The following is an 18,307-nucleotide window of genomic DNA, read 5'->3' on the forward strand; positions in this document are numbered from 1 at the left end:
TAAACCAATAGAAATTTTGGTAATGTTCATGTGAAAAAATCCCTCCCAGCACACATAGGAAAATAGGTATGTAGATTGTAAAAACTTGAATTAATCCGAATATAAACATGAATACACATACATGAAAACAGTAACTTATTTCAACATTTTTAACGCTATCAACGAGCCTTAGTCCCAGCAGCCGATCGCGCTGTCCCTATCCGCCTTACGAATGTTCATGCCTCCCACTTTGTGCCCCCCTAATCTACACAATGGGTATATTAAAAATATTCTTTTGAGGATCTTGGGTTAATGCTCCTACTATAGGGGGGAGATCTTTACTAGAAAGCTATGTCTACACTAGAGTTAACAAAACTTGCAGAGCGTCCACACTAAAAATTCGTTCTGTCGACAGTAAATCGACAGAATGCAGCACTTTTGTCAACAGCCTTCTGCTCTCACCCACCACCCTCCCCTGCCAGAACTCCTTTTCTGACAGATTCTGTCAACAGAATTCAAGTGTGGACACTCTGGAGGGACCTTCTGTAGACAGATATGTCCTCCACAGTGCTGGCCAGATGTCCCAGGAGATGCCCTGTCCACACCAATCACAGCTCTATAGTCCCTGCCTCCAGCCAATCTCAAAGGCACGGGGAGCCCCAGGAACCCTGTGGCAGGAAGTTCACAGTGTAGCAGCAACAGCGCTACAGGCTGCTGTTAAAAACACCCTCACAGCCATGCCTAACTAGAAGGCTGGCTCCCAAGGCAGACCAGCAGGGAGCACAATATCACTCTGGGCCCCCAAGGGAGCACCCAGAGGGGTCCCAGGATCCACCCTGTAGCATAAAATGCCAAGCCCCATCCTGGACTAGGTCCAAGTTGCAGAACCTCCACAGCCTCTGGGCTCCTCAGACTCCTTGGCCAAGAGGAGGAATGCCCCAGTCAAAAGCCAGCTAGCCATTGCCTTGGCAGCACCAGGCCACCCAGCCTGGACGACAGAGCAAGTCTGAGAGAAGGTCAAGGAGATGAGACGGGGTATACCCAGGTTCAGAACACTGCCAGGAGGTCAGGGGCAGGATCCACATCCTGCCCCTACTTCCATGAACTGCAGAACCTCCTGATGGGCAAGGACCCCTCCTTTGCTCCCACCCCCAACAACCACCCTTGACACACCAAGGGGCCCCCCTGCCCCTCACTGCTGGAGACACTGGAGAAGGAGAAGCAGCCTGGGACCCAGACTGAGCCAGAGCCAGACATGGGGTGATTGCCCTTGACTCAGGTCCCTCCAGCCAGGGTATGTCCAGGGCATCCCCAACAACTCTAAGGGACCCTCCAGTAAGTACCCTGCACATCACATACCTCAGGGCATGGGAGGGGGCAGCCCCCTGCCACAGCTGGAAGTGGACCAGCCACAAGAACGACAGGTGGCCTGACCCCAGAACACAGAGGAGCATGGCTCCCAGCACGCAGGCATGCCTGCAAGCGACAATCAGCTTCCGCTCTGGAGGACATCGCTGCAAGCCACACACCTATATGACAAATACTTCCTAATCAGCATATAAGGGCACTGTACCACGACTGATTTGTAACTTCACAGTAAGACTTACTGTGAATTATAACTGCAATCCTTCACTCCAATTACGTATTTCTCTTAGCACTTGTCATATGACCACCACTAGCATTGCCTTAATACTATCAAATTGATGGAGATGTCCCTAGGCAATACAGCTGTCAACTGTACTTTACAGAAGAAGCCCTGCGTCTACTAAATCTTAAAATCAGATAATGAAAGAACAAAAATTCAATTTCTCTTCTTTCTATAATTTCATGTTATTCATGATTATGAAGATTACACACACACACACACAGGTCCCATTCAAGAGGAACAATCTATATCTTTGTTATTTTTCGGCAATATGCCTCCTAACTGTTCCCTATATCCACTGTATATCAATAGAGTTGGGCAATACATCCCTATTTTGCCTCTCTAAATTTCCCTGTTGATGAGTTTTGACTTGTTTAATTCTTAAAAAACACAGGAAAGCTCTTTATAGTCTAATGTTAAGTGACTAACTTTCAGGTGGCTGGATGAAAGAAAGGAAGAAACTATCTTCAAGCAGAAAAATCAGTTACAGATCCACCAGAATTGACAAATAAGCATTTCAGATATTTCTTATATATGATCCCTCCATTCACACATGGGATGTGCAGTTTCTCAAGACTGCTTTGCATAGGACTTAGTGTCATGAGACTTCCAGGTGGTCCATGAAGGTTAAGAAAATATTTACCTAAAGCACTTTTACCTCTAACAGTAAAAAGAATGGTCTCAATTTATATAATCACCCAACAAAAATCGGCAATGAAAGAACATTAAGGATCTGATGAAAAGCAAGGAAATTCAGATTAAAAAAACTGTCCTTTAGCACGTTGGCACGACGGGGTGCACCTAGAGAATAGTTAAGAGGTCCCCTGCTGTGTTTAGATGTTGAAGTACAGTTCGAGCTGTGAAATTCCTGACTATTATGTATGGCTCACAAGTCTTTGATGCCATTTTTGCTGGGCATGATTATTTTAAATTTGAATATGGTTTGAGTTACATTAAACTTAATGTACAGGTAATTAGATATCATTCTGGACATGGACGCAGCTCAGAATGCCTCAAAGACATATTCAAGCAAGATTAGGATGGGCTAAAATTTAGTAGCTTCAGCAGAACTCAAAGACTCTCACAATTAACATGAAGCTAACATTCTGGAATCTCGATAATTAGGTATTTAATTCCAAAAGAAGTTACTGATTTCTAGGAAGGTTTGGGACAGAGGCGCTATGGGTAGTTGCACTATGATCTACATGCTGGATTCCTATGCGCCATCATCCTTTAAATCAAGGGAGGAGGTTTGAGTCTTCTTTCTTAAAAATTCAAAAGCTGAAGATTAATTCAGACAAAATAGGAAGAATGAAACTGGAGCACAGTGTCTCCACCACAGAAGGGTATTGTCTAAGAGTGGGGATAGTCCTGGATCTCAGACCCTCTATGGATTCCCAGATTACAATAGCGTGATATTAGTAAGGTCAAATTAGACCACAAAAGGGAAGTCAAATGATCGAGGCAGTTTCATAAGACAGTGGCATAAGCACATAACTCTAGATGAAATTACTATAAAATGGGTGCTCAACTGCTTGAAAGACTGTACTGAGAGAGTAGTTACCAACTGTTAGCTGTCACTTTGAGAGGGCATAAATCAAGTGGGTCCTGAATGGCTTCAGTTCTGCATCCAGTAATATTCAATATTTTCAGTAATGCAGTGATGCCCAAACTTTTCTGGTTGTGCTCTCCCCACTCACCAGTAACATCCTCTGTCCACACTTCTACACCCTTACTGCACAAACGGAGTTGGGGCAAAACTGCACATAGGCGGGCAATCCCCTCCCTGACTCCCACTACACAACAGACCGTGAATGTTCCCACAGTTTGGTGACTACTACATTCATGCTTTAGATGATGGAGAGGAGAGTATGCTTATAGAATTGGAAGATGACACTAAGCTGAGAGAGAGGAGGCAAGATTACAATTCAAAACAACCTTGCCAAATGGCAGAATTAGTCTAAATTCAACAACATGAAATTCAATTAAGAAAAATTTCAAGTACTTCACTAAGGAAGCTAAAAATCAAATGCAAAATACAAAATATGGAATAACTGTCAGCAGGTCCCAACCTTTGAAATAACTTGGCACATTTCAATTAGAATTCCATGGCACGCCCACTTTTTTCAGCTCATACACATCACACTTACTTACATTTATTATGGTTATGGTCTTATGAGAGAGGTTTACAACATAGTAGCACATACAACAAGCTAAACAAGGATCAAATGCACTGAAGTTTCAAACCCACCACAGAATACCCGGTCTCAGAGCAGAAATCTGCTCAATGCCATGTTAGGGATGTTGCATAAATGAGTAACCACTGAAAATTTCAGAGGCTACTTGCAGGTGGGAGAGGTGGTTCCTAAGAGCAGACTCCCTCCACACCAGCCCACTGGAGCAAGATGCTGCATTTAAACTGCTTCTGAACTCCAGCAGGCTCTGTCCCCTTGACCCAAAAGGGAGTGGGGACAGGCTCCCCACCAGCTCATTTGGACCAGGAAGCAGCATTTCAACTGCCTCCGAGCACGAACGAGGTCCTGTGGGGTCAACAACTCTTCTCATAGTGGCTCTGAAAACAGCCACCGCAGGGGGGCACTGATGGACACCATGCCAGCTGGGACTCAGGCAGCCTTGCTGCTCGAGCCCCAGATGGTATGTGGTGATCAATTTCCCACCTCCCCTCTCCGTCGGCTTCCCAGCCAAAAGCTGCAGTGAAGGGAAACTAATGAAATTTCATGGCACACTTAGACAGATCTCACAACACACCACTGTAGTGCAGCACACTGGTTGAAAACTACTTGTCTAGATGGCAATACTAAGGAAAATACCTGGGGGAATGAGGAATAATCCCTAAACATAAACTGAATACAGGTCAGTGTGCTGCAGCAGTGAAAAAAGCTAACATTCAGGAAAAATTAACAAGAGGGTTGTATGTAAGGCACAGGAAGTAACTGTTCCATTCTATTCAGCACTGGTGAGGCTGCAGCTGGAATTGGGTCCAATTCTGGGCATTAGACTTCAAAAAAAGATGTGAACAAGCTGGACAGTGTCCAGAGGACAGCAACAAAAATAATAAAAGATTTGGAATATCTGACCTATGATGAAAGGTTTAAAAAAATATGGGCATATTTAGTCTTGAAACAAAGACAACTACGGGGAACATAAACACAGTCTTCAACTATGTTGAAGGCTGTTATGAGAAAGACAGTGGTCAATTGTTCTCCATGTTCACTGAAGGTAGGACAAGAGGTCAATGAACTTTATCTGCAGGAAAAGAGATTCAGATTACACATTAGGAAAAAATGTATAACTATAAAGCTGGTTCAGCACTAAAATAAGTTTCCAAGAAGTTGGACATTGGCAGTTGGACATCGCTAGACATTTTTAATAGATTAAACTCTTCTCAAGGATGGTCTAGGTGAATTGGTCCAGCCTCAGCACAGAGCAGATTGGAGGTGGGGGTGGGGGGAAAAGCTGGATATGAGGACTTCAGTGTCCATTCCAGCCCTAGAGTTCTGTGATTAACAAGTACATACACTTACCAGTAATATATACCTTAACACTCAAAACTGTATCATGCAGAGCAGTTGACGTTTGTGCCAAGTTATTTTTCCCCTCTAGATCTATTACCCGTTGAAAGTAGAGACTTCCACTCAAAACCATCCAGGCCCAAAAGCACAAGCACTTGTTGAAGATATTTACAACCTAAGTTCTTGCTACAGACTAAACAATTTAAACAGAGGGTGGTGCAAGTAAGACGTGATTAATGAATCAAACTGAACCCAAACATGAGAACCCGAAAAGGGAAATCAAATGATGAAGACATGCGTGAATTATTTTATAAGGTAAATACCATATTGTGAGCAATTTAAGATAATCAGTAATATCTGTTTCGTTGATATGGACTATTTTAGTGAGTGTGTTCAGAGATCCTACCCTTTTTTGAAGGAAAAATGTAAAAAGAGGATCTTGACTTCAGAACAAGTCAGGATCTTGACTTCAAGTAAATACAGAATCCAATATGCCAAATTTTATTAGGTTTTGATTTGATTAGCAAACATTTGCTTGAGGCTTAACATGCGTGGGTTGAAACACAAACTTCAAATACTATACTTGTGTAGACTTTTACACTGATCCAGCACAAAAGGTGCTTCTCTTGTATCACACAGCTATGTATGGCTGCAGAAAAATCACAGGAGTTTCATACTGGCAATCACCAGAGCACGAAGCTGCTCTGGCATATTTTGTGGAATCTACTGGCTGACAAAGCAAAACAGATTTTCTCTCCCACATACTGACGGGTACATCAGGAAGGCCAAAAACTAAACCAATAAATCAAATGTGTAAACCAGTTAAATTGGTTCAGTTATGCATCTAAATTTAGACACAGAAATCATACAAGATGAATTCCCTCAAGACATACTTTACTCTAAAGATACATTATGTCTGTCAATACCTCAAATTAGTTATGTGCTTTAGTTTTACTTTAAATACACCAACCATAAAGATGGATTAAAAGATAAGCATAGAAAACAAACATACCATCATAGTAGACAATAGCTCCTACAAGCCTGTCTTTCTGTAGCATTGGAAAGAGTTCCAAGGCTCTTGACTTGCTGAGCACATAGCTGCTTTTCAGACACTGGCTTCCAGCTACAAGGTCATAAAGTTTTATTCCCACCCAGTAATATGGCAGCTGCCACCATCTGCAAAAAAACAAAAGTTATCAACTGATGAGACAAAAATACCTCATCATCATTACAAATTTATATTCTGAACCCCGATTTTGTCCTTTACATAGGCCTTTGTCTTCAGTTTTACAAATATACAATGACTAATCCACAGCCCATCACAGATGTTATCCCCAATTCTACCTACGAGGAAAAACAGGCAGAGGCAAAAATTACTTGCCCAGAGCCCCAGAACTTATCTTTGAGAACTCAGAGTATAGGTGAGTCCCAGAAAAATGGAGAAGGGTAAACAGGAACACAGATCACCACGGGAATTATAGACTAGTCTACCTAACTTTCAAGAACTGGAAAGATACTAGAACATACTAAACAAATCAGTTTGTAAGCAGGGTTAACAGGGTTACGAGAATTACCAAGCATGGATTTTTCAAGATCATGCCAAATCAAATTTCCTTCTTCGAAAAGATTTTTTGCGTAGCAGATAGGACGATGCAAGAGTTGTAATATACCTTAATGTTATGTTGGCCTTCAACAGAGTCCTGTGTGAGGGTCTCATAAGCAAACTAGGGAAATGCAGTCGATGAAATTACTAGAAGATGGGTTCTCAACTGTTTGAAGGACCGCACCCAAAGAATAACATCAATGGTCTGCTGTGCACCTGAGAGAGGGTATCTTGCAAAGTCCTGAAGCAGTCAGTTCTGAGTCTACTGCTATTCAATGTTTCCACTAATGATTAGGCCTAGGGAGAGGAGACGATCTATTTCCAGATCTGAAGAAGTGGGTCTGCCCCATGAAAGCTCATGCCCCAATACATTTTTTTGTTAAACTTTAAAGTGCTACTTGGCAGTTCTCATTTTGTGAAGATACAGACTAACATGCCTACCTTTCTGTGACTATACGGATGACAGTATGTCTATAAAACGTGCAAACGGCACCAACCTGGAATGGGTTGCAAGCACTTTGTAAGGCAGGGTTTGAATTCAAATGGACTAACAAACAGGAGAACTGGTCTGAAATTAACAAGATGAAACTTAACTTTGAGAAGCAGAAAGTACTTCACTTAGAAAAGAAAATAAGAAAAACAAACTGGGGAATAATTGGCTAGGTGGTAGTGCTGAAGAAAAGAATTTCAAGGTGACACTGGATCACAAAATTGAATATGAATCAACACAATGCATTTGCAAAAAAAAATGCTAATGTCATTCTGAGGCATATTAACTAGAAGGCTGTCCTGCTCTATTCAGCTCTGGCAAAGCATCAGCGTACAGTTCTGGGTACCACATTTTAGGAAATAGGTGGAAATATTGAATACAGTCTGAAGATTTAGAAAATCCTTCCTCAAAGGTCAGGTTGTGAAATAACTCGACAAGTTTCCTCTTGAAAAGATGATCAAGGAAGAACCTAAAAAACAGTCTTCCACTATGTTAAGGACTGTTATAAAAAGAAGATTGAGAACAATTGTTCACGATGTTCACTGAAAGTAGACGTAGTAATAGGCTTATCCGTAGCAAGGCTAAATAGTAGAAAAAACATTCTGATAAGGAGAGTTAAGCAGTGGTACAGGTTTCCAAGAGAGACTGTGGAATTGCACAGATTGGACGAATACCTGGATGGCCTAGGTTTTCCTGGTCCTGGCTGAAGCATGAGGGAAGGCTGGACTCTACTTCTTGAGGATCCTTCTAGACGTACATTTCTATGACCCTGTAGTACAGAGGTTCTCAAATGGGGCAGAAGGGGGGGCACGGAATATATTCTACAGAGGTGTGGGACTCTTTAGTTGTGGGGAGGAAACTTACTGCACAGTTTGAGTGCTAGCGGGCTGGAGAGTGGCAGCTGCTGGCAGGCACCCAACTCTGAACACAGGGCTGCCACCAGCAGCAGAAGTAAGGGTGGCACTGACATGCTGCCCTCAGATCTGGGTCCCCAGCCAGCAGCCATTGCTCTTCACTCTGCCTTCAGAGCCAGGTAGAAATCTTGAGGAGGGAGGAAAAACTCTGGCAGTTGAGCAGAAGTGTGTCTTAACTAATACCGTCCTCATATGCCTATTACCATAGGAGCTAGATGCCAGCATTTTACATCAACAATAATTTGCCTATAATTTGAAACTGTCCCTGTTTTAATCAAAGCTTCAGAGCTAATTTTTTTTTAATGATGTGTAAAGAATGTGCTCCACACTAGAAAGGAATGTGGTTAGGAACAATTAAATCACAAAACAGATGCTTCAGTCACTTAATAGTACAACTTAAGGACCTGGAATTATTTTCCTTACTACTCAGTGAAACTCCTGTTAGCACCAGTGTATGTTTTCCAGAGGGAAGGGTAGAAGAGAGAGTCCCCTAGACAATTCTTCGGTAATGTTTTATCCTATATACTGTAAACGTTTTTTCATTCAGTGTTTTGTTTCTGCATATTAGACCTTTCATCCCATCTCTACTTTTATCTTCAGTATTTCTCTTTTTTCAGTCTTCAACCCTTTCTACCACCACTTCTCCCCAGCAATGTCTGCATGTCCACATCACCAGTGCTTCCTCCTCTTGCACAGACTAAGGGCTTGTGTATGCTGACAGTGCTGTAACGGGGCAGGTTCACCACTCCACCACTAAATGAAAACATCATCTATGCCAACAGTTGGTATTCTGCCTTCTCAAGAGGTAGTAGCTATGTTGCAGAGAGAAGCCCTCCCAACAGCTGCACTGTCTACACCGGTGGTCAGATCAGTGCAACTATGGGGATTGAGGAGTGGACTTCCCACACCATTAATTGATGCAGTTATCACACAAAAGTTTGTTGTGGAGACAAATGCTCACATACATGTTTTACTGTGGCTACTAGCCCTGCTGGCTTCAATGGATCTGTTCACAATGCATATGTTTTCACAGGACTGAAATCTTAGCTATTTTAGGAGGACTAGCCCAAATGAGATTTTGGGTCCCTCCCCAAAAGAAAGTGGGGAAAGTAGTTTTGAGCATGAACAAGTGAAAAAAAAAATTGGCTTGTGGTTGTCCAAAGGTCCTTGAGTTTAGGTCCTGACCTTATTCCCCATACACTGATCCCAAAGGAAGGCAGTTCAACCTCTGCAACAAGAACACTCTCCTTTGCTCGGAATGAAATTCACAGTAACTCAGAGTGGGCCCTGGAGGTAGGAGTGAGTGTTAGTCTACTGAGAAAGACTTAGAGATTGGTGGGGGGGAGGGAGTAAAAAGGGAAGAACAGAAAGCAGCAGGTGGAAATAACTCTTCCTCCACTTCTCCCTACCCCTATCTGGGAGGGGACAAAATAAAGCACTTCTCTCTTTCTTCATTCCCAGACAAACTGATTCATTTCCAAGTTACCATGAAGAAGTTTTTCAAGGTAAAACTGTATTGAGAGAAGTCTGAATCTGAGGAATGGTATTGGGCAGCTAACTGAAAGGGTGTTAGTACACAAGTGCTGTACATGAACTTTGCATTTCTATCAAACAGCAACAAATTCTTGCCTATGAAAAGATAAAGCTTGTGACAAATTAAAAACAGCTAAGAAAAAGAGCATTCTGAAAACTGGTTCAGTGAAATAGCTGCATTCTCAAAAGTAGTACCATGGAATTTACCTGTAAACAGGAAGCATTATAGGCAAAGGACCAGATAAATGAGGAGCAATTTCAAGCAAGTTGGCACGCTCATGAAGTGCTTCTTTTACCATCCTGTACTAAAAAATATAAAAATAAAAACCACAGGCTGTTCAGAAACTAACTCTTTTGTTAATGGATCACAAATATTGAATATTAGAACAGTTCTGCCTAATAGTCCATACAATATACAAAATACCTTCTCTGTGCTAGGTTACAGTTAACATACTCTTTACTCCTCTTTCAATAGCACAATGACACTCTGAAGCATTACACTGGGAACTTTTCAGATCAGAAACACAAAATCTTTAACTTTGAGTACAGAGCAAATTCCACTGGGCATTTTAGCACTACATCAGCTCAGTCTAATTATCAACATTAAGGGACTTAAAAAAAAAAAAAAGTGCTCCATTTTACTAGAAGCTCGTGAGACTTAACATCTGAAGAAGCGGGTCTTTCCCACAAAAGCTCATCACCTAATAAACAACACTGTTAGTCTTTAAGGACTGCTTTCACTAAGATGAGAAATTTTTCCTATCTTTGAAGGCATCTCAGAAAACACTTCTGACCTGATTTTTAAAGCAAAAATACCCTATCAGTAAATACAAGTGGCACACAAGAAACAATTTCTCTGTACAGTATTCTATCATTTTTAAAGCTGTTTCAGTATGCTTTAATTGCACATTTCACTGGAGGAAGGCAAGCTTGGGGTTTCCCAAAATGTAGAGGATTGTCCCATCTGCCATCATATTACACATGTGATCATTAATAGTAGGAAATCTGTCAATGAATAGGTACCACTCATTTACTATTTTCTCTTTCCCTGAATTTCTTTAAAACAAAAAACAAAAAAATCCTATTTTCCCCACCATATAACACAGTTAATTTGACACTATTGTCAGATTGTTTGTAACTATCATATTCTAGCAAGAAATGGCACCAGCAGTTTCCCCAAAATATTCTCGTAGAATTCACTGAGCAAACTATTCTGTATGCAGAGCGCCTCTGGTATTTAAAAAAAAAAAAACACCTTAAAACCATAAAATGAGAAACACAGATTTAATTGGGAAGAGGAAAAAAAAAGTCTATTGGTAATTTCTGCTTAACAGCCAGCATAAACAATTACCTGCTCGAAATCCAACTTCATGATGGCCTTCTGAAGATATCTCACTCCGCCATGGATCAATTTAGTACTCCTGCTGCTGGTCCCTGATGAGAAATCATCTCGTTCTACAAGAGCTGTTTTTAGTCCTGTGTAACCAGAAAACCAAATTAACTTCTTAAATTACACAATTTGTATGTAATTCGTTAAAGATACTTCTCTAGGATAGAGACAACCACATGAAAAATTACTCTGAACATGGATAAATTTGTATTCCAAGTGCAGTGCACTGTCTATATTGTAATGAAAAGATTTTAGTCTCCTCCTGGGGGAAAAGTTAAAAACAGAACTCAAACAGAGGCACATTAAAATCTGGACATATCACAGTCAAAGACATTACAGTATATAGAGGTTAAGATGCTAGGGAATTTTATGAGGGACAGAAGATCTCCTATGAATGACTCATAATCAAGTCTGGAAGGGACCTCAAGAGAGAATCTAGTCTAGTTCCCTGCAGAAGTAAGTATTGTCCCCAGACAGATTTGTCTAACTCGCACTTCAAAAAAATAAAAATCTCCAACAGAGATTCCACAGACTCTCTAGGCAATTCATCCCAGTGCTTATCTACCCAGACGGTAAAGATTTTCCTCAAGTGCAACCTAAACCTGCCTTGCTCTAGTGTAAATCCATTGCTTCTTGTCCCACCCATTTATCTTCCTTCTCTTTATCATAACTTTGTATGTACATGAAAATTATCACACTCCCCAACCTCTCCAATCTTCTCTTACCCAGGCTAAACAAGCCTAGTTTTTTCCATCTCGCCTTATAGGTCATGTTTTTTAGACCTTTGATCATTTTAATTGGTCTTCTCTGGACTTTCTACAGTTTGTCCAGATCCTTCCTGAAATGTGGCACCAACAACTGAATGCAATACTCTAGCGGAGGCCTAAATCAGCCACAGAGTAAACAAGAAGAATTGCTTCTTATGTCTTCCTTAAAATAATCTAATACATCCCAGAATGATGTTTGCTTTTTTTGCACAAGTGTGATGCTTTTGACTTGTATTTTGCTTGTAGTCCACCACAACCCCTACAATCCTTTCCACAGTACTCCTTTCTAGGCAGTCAGGTCTCATGTTGTACATGTGCAACTGACTTCTTTCCTAAAGTACTTAGGATCATAGAAGAGTAGGACTGGAAGGGACCTCGAGAGGCCATCGAGTCCAGCCCCCTGCCCTCATGGCAGGACCAAGCACTTTCTAGACCATCCCTGAAAGCCATCTATCTAACCTCTTCTTAAATAGCTCCAGTGATGGAGATTCTACCACTTCCCTTGGCAATTCATTCCAGTGTTTGATCACCCTGCCAGTTAGGAACTTTTTCCTAATGTCCAACCTGAACCTCCCCTGCTGCAATTTAAGTCCATTGCCTCTTGTTCTATCCTCAGAGGCAAGGAAGAACAAGTTCCCTCCCTCTGCCTTATGACACCCTTTTAGGTACCTGAAAACTGCTATCATGTCCCCCCTCAATCTTCTCTTTTCCAAACTAAACAAGCCCAATTCTTTCAGCCTTTCTTCATAGGTCTTATTCTCTAGACCTTTGATCATTCTCGTTGCTCTCCTCTGGACCCTCTCCAATTTCTCCACATCCTTCCTGAACTGCGGTGCCCAGAACTGGACACAATACTCCAGCTGAGGCCTAACCAGCGCAGAGTAGAGCGGGAGAATGACTTCTCGTGTCTTGTTCACAACACACCTGTTAATGCATCCTAGAATCATGTTTGCCTTTTTCGCAACAGCATCACACTGTTGACTCATATTTTGCTTGTGGTCCACTATAACCCCTAGATCCCTTTCTGCTGTACTCATTCCTAGGCAGTCCTTTTCCATTCTGTATGTGTGACACTGATTGTCCCTTCCTAAGTGGAGCACTTCGCATTTGTCCTTATTAAACTTCATCCTGTTTACCTCAGCCCATGTCTCCAGTTTATCCAGATCCTTTTGAATTATGACCCTATCCTCCAAAGAAGTTGCAACCCCTCCCAGCTTGGTATCATCTGCAAACTTAATAAGTGTACTTTCTATGTCAAATCTAAATCGTTAATGAAGATATTGAACAGAACCGGTCCCAAAACAGACCCCTGCGGTACCCCACTAGTTATACTTTTCCAGCAGGATTGAAAACCATTAATAACTACTCTCTGGGTACGGTTATCCAGCCAGTTGTTCACCCACCTTATAGTAGCCCCATCTAAGTTGTATTTGCATAGTTTATTGATAAGTATATTATGTGAGACCGTGTCAAATGCTTTACTGAAGTCTAGGTATACCACATCCACCGCTTCTCCCTTATCCACAAGACTCGTTATTCTATCAAAGAAAGCTATTAGATTGGTTTGACATGATCTGTTTTTAACAAAGCCATGCTGGCTGTTCCCTAGCACCTTACCACCTTCCAAATGCTTGCAGATGATTTCTTTAATTACCTGCTCCATTATCTTTCCTGGCACAGAAGTTAAGCTGACTGGCCTGTAGTTTCCCGGGTTATTCTTGTTCCCCTTTTTATAAATGGGCACTATATTTGCCCTTTTCCAGTCTTCTGGAATCTCTCCCGTCTCCCACGATTTACCAAAAATGATTGCTAAAGGCTCAGATACCTCTTCTATCAGCTCCTTGAGGATTCCAGGATGCATTTCATCAGGCCCTGGTGATTTGCAGACATCTAAGTAAATTTTTATTTGTTCTTTTCTTATTTCAACTTCTAAGCCTACCCCTTTTCCACTAGCATTCTCTATGTCAGGCATTCCGTCAGATTTCTCAGTGAAGACTGAAACAAAGAAATCATTAAACATCTCTGCCATTTCCAAATTCCCTGTTACTGTTCCTCCCTCCTCACTGACCAATGGCCCTACCCTCTCCTTAGTCTTCCTCTTGTTACCAATGTATTTGTAAAAAGCCTTCTTGTTTCCCTTTATGCTTGTAGCTAGTTTGAGCTCATTTTGTGCCCTAGCCTTTCTAATCTTGCTCCTGCACGCTCATGTTGTTTGCCTACATTCGTCCTTTGTAATTTGTCCTAGTTTCCATTTCTTAAACGATTCCTTTTTTATTTTGAGATCATGCGAGATCTCCTGGTTAAGCCAAGGCAGTCTTTTGCCATGTTTTCTATCTTTCCTACACAGTGGGATAAGCTTGCTTTTGGGCCCTTAATAATGTCCCTTTGAAAAACTGCCAGCTCTCCTCAGCCGGTTTTCCCCCCAGTTTAGCTTCCCTTGGGACCTTACCTACCAGCTGTCTGAGTTTACCAAAATCTGTCTTCCTGAAATCCATTATCTCTGTTGTACTGTTTTCCCTTCTACCCTTCCTTAGAATTGTGAACTCTATGATTTCATGATCACTTTCACCCAAGCATCCTTCCACTTTCAAATTCTCAATAATTTCCTCCCTACTCGTTAAAATTAAATCTAGAACAGCTTCCCCTCTGGTAGCTTTTTCAACCTTTTGGAATAAAAAGTTGTCTGCAATGCAATCCAAGAATTATTGGACAGTCTGTCCCCTACTGTATTAGTTTCCCAACATATGCCTGGATAGTTGAAGTCCCCCATCACCACCAAATTCTGGGCCCTGGATGATTTTGTTAGCTGTTTAAAGAAAGCCTCATCCACCTCTTCCACCTGGCTAGGGGGCCTGTAGTAGACTCCTAGTAGGACCTCATCCTTGTTTTTTACTCCTCTGAGTCTAACCCAGAGACTTTCAACCTGTCCATCTCCTACGTCCATCTCCACCTCTGTCCAAGTGTGTACATTTTTAATGTACAAGGCAACACCTCCTCCCTTCTTTCCCTGCCTGTCCTTCCTAAGCAGGCTGTACCCTTCAATACCAACATTCCAATCATGAGTACTATCCCACCAAGTTTCTGTGATGCCAATGATATCATAGTTGTATTCATTTATTAGTACTTCCAATTCTTCTTGCTTATTTCCCCACACTTCTTGCTTCACATTTGTCATAAGTGAAAGGCATCCTCTTTACTTCAGATCATTTCTCCAGTTTGTTCAGATCATTTTTAAGTTTATTCATACCCTTCAAAGCACTTGCAACCCCTCATGCCCTGGTATTGGCCACAAACTTTATAAGTATACTCTATAGCGTTATCTAAACTGCTGATGAAGACAACAAAATCCGACCCAGATATGATCCATTCAGGACCCCACCTGAGATGCCCTTCTAGCATGGCTGTGAAGAATGGTTTTCCATCCAGCTATGCACCCACCTCATAGTACAAGAAAGGGAAATACAGACGCAGGTGCAATCAGGGATGCTTGGTTAATGGAGGGGTGGTGTCTGTGGGTTAAGGTGGAGCACACCAGGCAAAGCCACTTCACAGCTAGAGCCCCTCCTGCACACCAAACCCCCACAATTCCAGCCATTGATGCACTCCCTCCTGCACCCCAACTCCTTACCCCAGTCTGGACCTTCCTCCTGCACCCTAAAAACCTTATTTGTGGCTCCACACAGTCTCCACGCACCCTACAGCTCTATGTGGCTCACAACTGGTACATTTCTGTGAGTCAATAGCCCCAATAAAACAGGAGATTCCCACCTCTGTTATAGTAAACCCACTTATGTTGATTTCCCTAGTTTGTAGAGAAGGTCATGTGAAAAGTACCAAAAGCCTCACTAAACTCAAGATACAGTATATCTACCACTTCCCCATGCATAAGACTTGTGACCCTGTTAATAAAAAGCTACTAGGTTGACAGGATTTCTTCTTGACAAGTCCATGCTATGACTTATCTTAGTATCATCTTGGTGTTTACAAACTGCCTGCTTAACTATTTGTTCCTTCATCTTTTCAGGTACTGAAAGCAAGCTGACTAGTCTGTAATTCCCTGGGTTGTCCTTATTTCCTTTTTTACAGATGGATACTATATTCCCACACACACACACAGCACTCCTGTGGAATCTCTGCCATCTTCCATGATCTTTTGAAGATATCACTCTTGTCTCAGATCTCTTTAGTCAGCTCCTGGAGTAGTCTAGGATGTATTTCATCAGACCCTACCAATATCTAACGTCGCTAAACAATTTTTAGCTTGCCCTTTCCCTGTTTTAGCCTCTGATCTTAACTCATTGTCACTGGCATACATAAAACATCCAATGACTGCTGATCTTTTTGAGGACAGATCATTAGTCACTGTATGACAACACAGTATTTTATTTTTATTAGTATTATTTTACAGAATAAATTCAAAGTTTGCAAGATTCAAACATTAATTTGCACAATATCCTTATGAAAGACTGTTATTACTCATTTTACCTCTAAGGAAGAGAAGTGCCCAAAGCCAAAAAAGGAATCAGTAATGGACAGCACTGGATCTCACATCTTTCTGATCCAGAGTTTAGGCCACATTTTGATTATAGAAATAGCTTGTTTTAAACTTCCGGCTACAGCCTTTAATATAATATCAAGAGACCGGGGCCTGTCTGTTGAAAGTACTGTCTATGTGCCTGCGGATAGGATAAGAGAGGAAAGACCAGGGAACTTGGATGCACGTCTTCATACACTGACACTAACCAACTAACTACTAAATAAAATAATTTTTCTTAAAAGCGATAAAAATTAGTTTGGGCTCAATCATGAGAGTGCTGGGCAGCGTGTTGCAATCTAGAGAAGGATCTAGCCACCAGCTGGCATTTTACTTCACGGGGAGCACTCCCGATCATCAAGCTCAGAACAAGCTTAAATGCTTTTTCTGTAGCACCTTGTGATCCAGTATGTGCTCCTATGCAGTTTGTGTACTCTAGATAATTCTAATCTAGTCTGAGTTTAAACTTGCTTTGAAAAGTCATTAGGTAATAATTATTCAGAGAAAAACAGATTAAGAACAACTGTGATACAAAGTTAAATAAAAGAGTCATTTCCCTCTATTTAATATCGTGCTTAGTTAGGGCATCTTTAGCGTACAACCATAAGGCTCTTCTATTAATTGAAAACACTGTGCATTTGGATTACTTTATTTGCTTAAATTTTTCACGTTAACTCTGCAATGGATTTTGAGGATACAATTCACCCAAAAGAGAAAGGCAAGTTATGTGCAAATCTGTATTATAAGGGAAACTGTATCATGACAGACTGACAAGAAAATAAAGATGGCTAGAGATACATTCTTATCTATTGTAATGAAGTTTGTGAGCCTTAAAATAAACAAATTCACTTTTATTCATTTATATATAATAAACATGTTTGCATTTTGGGTGACTGTGATTCAAGTGCTACCCCATCCCCCCAGCACATGCAAACACAATCAGTGCAAACACCTTCTCAATTGAATTTCTAACATTAACCAGTTTATTTCGAACCAGAAATGGAGAAGCAAACTGTACTCATTTCAAACTAGGTATTAGGAATGGAATTACTCAGTTTAGATTTGGCCTGAACCCTTTTTTCTACCCCTTCCAGGAAAGGAATCCACAGTTAATCAGATCCTTCAAGAGGCATGTTTTGCATTGTTCAACTGAATAAATGAATGCCAGGTAAACTGTGTAAAAAGGATATTAAAAAACATATTCTCTCTTTAAAGTTATTCAAGACAAAGGATAAAGCTTGAGGATATCCCAGATGGGAGAATGTTTTGATAATATATGCAATTTGGCACAACTCTGCTATTTACAAAACAGAGAATATTGATCCATGGTAGGAACAGCTTTGCAGCATTCACAGAAGGGTATGACTTGTGTATTGCTTGGAGCATATTTGCAAAAGTTAACCTAAATCATTTTACCACATACAAATAATTGAAAGAAGTTTTGCACACACCAACATAAAGAACTTCAGAATCCATGCCAAGAAAGAGTTTTAAGAGATGTCTTCCCCAATGGTAGTATTATCTAGGTCTTGATTACAAATTATAGCGTAAAAACCTAATTATCTTATCAAAAATGATCAAGAACCACACCCATACCTGTCTTAGCCATTACCATTTGGTTTCATAGAAAGTGTGAAAACATTACAAAATACATCCAATTAAAAAGCACCTCAAAAGCAAAAAATGTAGTCTTTTGCTCAAAAAAATCTTTCAGATACATTGCTCATTCCTATAAAGACTGCTCTTGCTGCAACATATAGCATAGTGGATTTCCCCCTAACAGTAGCAGTTTTTTTTTGGTCTCATTTGGGCAAGGGGGAAAGGAAGGAGCAGCAAAGCCTATGAGGTGCTCTTACTGAAGTTGTGCATTCAGTCATGTTGCTATTCACAGAGAGATAACAAAATGTAAATACTAATAT

General features: G+C 41.0%; 1 protein-coding gene across 4 annotated transcripts in view; it reads right to left on the bottom strand.

The window, feature by feature from the left end:
- GPD2 (glycerol-3-phosphate dehydrogenase 2) overlaps positions 1-18,307 on the bottom strand; it is a 125,538-nt gene that overhangs the window by 56,995 nt on the left and 50,236 nt on the right. For all 4 annotated transcript variants that reach the window (XM_075001729.1, XM_075001725.1, XM_075001727.1 and 1 more), the window contains 3 exons: positions 11,049-11,173; positions 9,905-10,002; positions 6,170-6,333 (listed from right to left, as the gene is read on the bottom strand). In XM_075001729.1, coding sequence (XP_074857830.1) covers positions 6,170-6,333; positions 9,905-10,002; positions 11,049-11,173 — 387 coding nt within the window. The remainder of the gene's footprint in view (positions 1-6,169; positions 6,334-9,904; positions 10,003-11,048; positions 11,174-18,307) is intronic.

The sequence above is a fragment of the Carettochelys insculpta genome, chromosome 8, assembly GCF_033958435.1.
Source record: "Carettochelys insculpta isolate YL-2023 chromosome 8, ASM3395843v1, whole genome shotgun sequence".
Lineage (NCBI taxonomy): Eukaryota > Metazoa > Chordata > Testudines > Carettochelyidae > Carettochelys > Carettochelys insculpta.